This window comes from Acanthisitta chloris, unplaced genomic scaffold, assembly GCF_000695815.1.
Source record: "Acanthisitta chloris isolate BGI_N310 unplaced genomic scaffold, ASM69581v1 scaffold43495, whole genome shotgun sequence".
Taxonomy (NCBI): domain Eukaryota; kingdom Metazoa; phylum Chordata; class Aves; order Passeriformes; family Acanthisittidae; genus Acanthisitta; species Acanthisitta chloris.
Window position 1 is genome coordinate 1 of NW_008673951.1, and position 5,278 is coordinate 5,278.

The window sequence follows — 5,278 nt, forward strand, 5'->3', positions numbered from 1 at the left end:
GGGAGGGAGAGAGGGAGGGAGAGAGGACTTCGGTGAATGGATTTTTCTCCTGTTCACCATCACATTCACCCACAGCAGCTGCAGCCACGTGGCTGTCACCGGGGCAAGACACAAAGGTAGCCACTTGTCCCTCTTACCCTGAAGGAACAAAAGGTGTTTCCCCAAACATTTTAAAATCAGCATTCAAACACTTGCTGATGAACCATCTTGCTACATAAATGTCAGATTTACATCTAAGGGGACAAGGAAGGAATTTCAGCCAGGGCTGTCTAGGAGAGTAACTGAGTCTTTCAATGTTAACTCCTAATGAAGGAGATAAGAACAAGAGCATCTCATCCAACCTTCCCACCACCACCACCAGGAGCAGGAAGCCATCAGATTGCTCATGAGAATGCCCAAGCTTAGCTAAACAGCAGCACTTAGCAATCACTCATCAGACAATCAGTTGTCATTGAACCAGGTCTCCATCTGGAGTGGTGGGAAGCTTGTGAGATGGAAAACCCAACACCTAGGACAGAGCAGGTCACCAAGTACTACAGTAACGTTGTTTTTCCTGGTGAAGAGAGATTCCACAAGCAGGACAGTCCTGGCAGGACATAACTGTGGTGCACACACTCCCTGAGTCCAGCAGAGAAAGCCATGCCTGAGGACACTGGAGGCCTCATCCCATTGCACAGGTCACACTTAAGCCCAGGGTATGTTAACTGCTCTCAGAAACAGGGACTGCTGCAGTGCAGCCTCCTCAGGGGTCAGGTACACACTAACAGGGTAATCCTGCCTCCTCTCTAAGTAGGTTTTTCCTGCTTTTGTGAACCTAAAATGGATGTTGAGGAAGTGATGAGAAATTACTTGCAGTTCTCTAGCAACAAGAGCACCTTTGTGTAATGCCAGGAGCCTGCTACAAATCGCAGGAACACAACAATTCAGCGGAGCTGGAAGGTGGGGTGGCAGCAGTGAGGGGGCAGTTGAGCACAGGGGCTGGGGCAGATCCCACCTCAGCTCCCCAGAGGGGCTGGGGCAGTGAGCCCCTCACAGCTCGGGAGTGCTGCCATCCACCCCCTGGGAAACCTGCACCTGGAAACTGCCAGGGGAGAGGAAACCACCTGCCTAGACAGCCTTCTCCTCCTTCTCCACTCCCTGCCTTTCTGACATCACACTGAGAGAAAAAAGCTTGGCACTTCTCTACCACTCCCTTCTCCAAAGTTGTCCCTCTGGGATACTCCAGCTCTGCCGGCGCAGTGAGGCCGTTTGCTCTCTACAAATGCTTTTGGATACAAATCTTGGAAAGAGCAGTGCGTGAACAGCATCTTTTCCTTGAGGTAGTCTTAGTCATCTCGGTCCCCAGCCCCAAATACAAAAGAACTAACCCTAACAAACACTGTAACATTAAACATCTTCACATTCTGTAAACCGCTGGCGAATGCATCTGCTGCATTCCTACAGAACCATGTGCATCGTGTTGAAGATCATACATTCAACTCTGTCGTGAAATAAATATATAGGAAAAAGGAGTAAAAAAAAAAAACCCAAACAAACAAAAAAAAAAAAAAAAACAAAAAAAAAAAACCAAACAAAAAAGATTCTTGCTACAAGAAGGGGCTGCCCACTGCCCCTCTCCTCCCCTCTCAGGGTGAGCCCGGCCCAGGCACAGCACAGGGCACCAGCCAGGCCAGCTGGGCTCACTCTTTGCTCACACTCGTCTTGCAGGAATGTAGAACAGCCTTAAAAAGGAGAGGCAGCTGCTCCAGGGGGACATTCACCATTTTTCCTGGTAAGAAAGAAAGCAGAATTAGCAGCCACTCCTGAATCAGATTTCAGAGACACCTAAGCCAGCAGCGCTGGAGATGGTTTTACCTTGAACCTCTCAGAGAAACAGTTAATCATCCTACAGCTACATTAGACATTTGATATTCATTTGGACACAACATGATTTATTATTTACTGAGCAGAAAGCAAAATAAATGGGCAAAGTCAGATCAACATGATTTCTCCACAATGGAGCAGTATTTATAGGAACTGGGAAAGACTAAATCCCCTCTCTCCTCGAGCTCCCTTGCTGATCTCCATGAGTAAATTACGAAAGCTACTCTGAGATGATTATCTAGCTCATTATGAAGGAGTAGGATGAAGCACAGGGAGCCTTGACACGGGGAGCCAAGTGTTGCCCTTTGCCGCAACATTGAGGAACAAACACTTTCAGTCCCACCAGACCTTGGAGATCTAATTAGTGACACAACTGCAGTTGAGAATTCACCTGTGGATTTCCCAGGTCCAGACAAGAGGAAACCTGGGGTTACACTGCAGGTCTGCCTACTGCTCTGCTCACCCCCTTCTCCTTAACTCAATCCCTCTAGTTCTTAGCAGAGAACTACTCAGACCAGGATCACACCCTTTGGAGACAAAAGGCCTCCGAGCTAGGATTGAAAGAAAGAAAGGAAGAACCTGACCAAAGTACTTAAAGGGTGTTAGGCCACAGCAAGACATGTCATCCCAGGGCAGGGTGGAACCCTGTGCACACAGCACGACCAGGACACTTTGCCAGGAGTCACTCTGGATGAGCTCAGGGCAACGGGATGGGCTCAAAGGTGGGCGAGAACCTCTGACAGAAGAAGGTCCCATGCAAAGATCCTCCACAACAAGAATTTCACTGATACAAATTATCATCTTTTAAAAGCAGATTTCATTCCTTGCTCCCAGCGGGGGGAGAGCTCCAGGAGTTACCTGCAATGTATCGTATCTCTGGCAAACACATCATTAGGTCTGGGAAGCGATTTGGCTGGTGTGGGTACTTGTACTCCGTGAAGTCCTGGCAAACATACCAGTACCTCTTGTTCAGCTGCTCCAGCTGGGAGGCGTTGGTCAGACCCCTGATGTCTGGGAGGGAACACAATCAGTAATGAAAACAGGACAAAAACACCCCAGAGGAGCAGCACTCACTGCCACTTCTTCAGCCACTCACTGCCACTTCTTCAGCATAGACTGGATTCTGCCACCCTGAGCTGCATCCCTGTCAGACCAACACCAAAATTCCCATCTTCCTTCCTGCGGTGCCACAATCATGGATGTGTCTTTACACACACGGCTGAATAGAGGAATTCCCTCCACAAAGGCCAGGAAAAGAACAGCTAATGTCCTGAGCAGCTCATCTGCAGCTCAACAAACACTCAGAGCTAACAGCTCCAACAACCTGAAATCCCTGCCTGGTGCCACATGGCCACGTGTCAGGGTTTGGTGCTCACAGCAGATCAGTGTAACACCTCCTGTGACAGAAACACATTGGGTTTGGCTGTATCATCTTGGCTGAGGACAACACTCAGCTCCACAACTCAAGGGATCACCACATTTCTCCCCATCTGCTTACAAATTGTGTCACAAGAGCTTTATAAACTTGACAATTTCTTGTTTTTGAATTTAGCTTTGCCAATGTCAGGCAACACACAGAATGGGAAAATGGAGGGGCAGGAAGTGGCACGGCCACTGTTCAGCAGTGGCCAACAGCAGCAGAATGGTGCTGGAAGGATCCAGCACAGAGGAGCAGGGAAGCTGAGGACCCTCAGAGCAGGCTCAGAACTGTGAGACCCTCTGACAGCAGAGGCATTGATGTACTGCCCAAAAGCTGACTCTTAAAAATCAGCCTCAGGTATTTCACATAAAAAATTGCAAACTTCCAACTAAAAATAAAAGAAGACAGGAAGTTAATGAAAATACATTTTGGAAAACAATGGAGACAGCTCGAGAAGTGCATTATCCAGTGTCAGGAAACTGCCCAGGGAAGCAAACCGGAACCTCAGCCCGGTGCAGATTGAAGTGTCAGCACTATCTCCTGCTGGAAATGAGTGGGGGAGGAGGGAGCCTGCAGCAGTTTTCAGACTCCAGCTATCTTTCACAGCACACAAGACTTTGGGGACATTTGTTTCCAAAATCACAGCAGTACCATGCACTGAGTATCTGCCTCTGCAGGGGTTCTGGAGGCAAAGGGTGGCAAAGCAGCCTGGGCTGGCAGCAGCAACTGCTGCTTCATCAGGGGCAGGATGAAGCTCCTGCCCAGGCTGAACCCACAGCCTGCACAGAAACACTTCCCTCGGGATCACCTCCCCCTGGGGAGAGTCAGACTGAGGGACAGAGCCTACAATGGAGCAATCCAGCCAGGTGACCTAAGGAGAGATCCTGAAGGGGAATATTTCAGAGCCAGAAGAGCTCCAAAAAAAGGGAGGACTGGTTTTACAGATTCACCCTCTGAAGCATAGGAATGACCAAATACATCTGCTGGTTGTGAATCTTTAGGGGGTTGTTACGCAAGTAGTCAATGTTCGCTTCAGGAAAATGTCATGTAAACTAACTGGCATTAAAGTATCCTTGAGAAATGAACACAGCAGCTACGTAGAGCAGCAATGCATTCAGATGGCACAGCTCTTACCTATACTTAAAGGCAATAAAAATTGTGCTGACAAATGAATTCATTCACTTCCAGGTTTCCTCACACAGGTAACCCAAGCATCCTGCTCCGTACACACACACCAGAGTTGCTCAGCCTCCCACTCCCTATGCAGGAATCAGTGACTGCTCAGGCTGTTTGCCCTCGCTGCCTCACCTTGGTTGAGGAAGTTGATGGCTTTCATGCAGGCATACTCCTCATTGCTGACCTTCAGCTGGTTAAATTTGCGAAAGAGGTAGATCAGCCGCTCCATCACCTCCATCCCCTCCTCACTGAACCTGGAGGACAGAGGTCACACGTCAGGGCACACAGGACACACAGCAAGAAGCCTATTAAAGTAACCTTGGGGATTTTAACATCCTGCAAGAGAGTTAAAGAAAATGCTCATCCAAAGTGCCTGAAGGCTCTGGCACCACTAAATTAACACAGAAGTAAGGAGGAAAAAGTCTTCAGTTACAAACTTAGAATCACAGAATGGTTTGGGTCCTCAAAGACCACCTGGTTCCACACCCCTGTCATGGGCAGGGACACCTTCTGCTAGACTAGGTTACTTGGGGTCCCATCCAGCCTGGCCTTGAGCCCCCAGGGATGAGAGTCCACAAACTTGACTGCTATAGATATTTGTGGCAAGATCTTGGTGTCACATCTCCTGGAATCACATCTCTTGGTGATTCAGCCCAACATCAGCCTGCTCTGACAGCAGAGGTTTGACAGAGTCAGGAATCTGCAGCAAAGCCACTGACAGAGATGGCTGGGACAGGGCACAGGGAGCACAAATCTCCCCAGGAGCTCCTGGGAAATCGCCTGATGGAGATTTTGTGGGCGTAGAACAAAGTGCTCCTG

At 48.9% G+C, this 5,278-nt stretch overlaps 1 protein-coding gene across 1 annotated transcript in view; it reads right to left on the bottom strand.

Annotated features, from left to right (window-relative positions):
* Window positions 1-1,623: 1,623 nt before the first annotated feature.
* The window catches only part of NR6A1 (nuclear receptor subfamily 6, group A, member 1), a gene marked incomplete at its 5' end in the record, with an annotated part of 9,648 nt that continues 5,993 nt past the window's right edge, over window positions 1,624-5,278 (bottom strand). Inside the window, 3 exons of the mRNA XM_009075128.1 lie at window positions 1,624-1,768; window positions 2,722-2,874; window positions 4,592-4,713. Of these exons, the coding sequence (XP_009073376.1) occupies window positions 1,680-1,768; window positions 2,722-2,874; window positions 4,592-4,713 (364 nt within the window). The remainder of the gene's footprint in view (window positions 1,769-2,721; window positions 2,875-4,591; window positions 4,714-5,278) is intronic.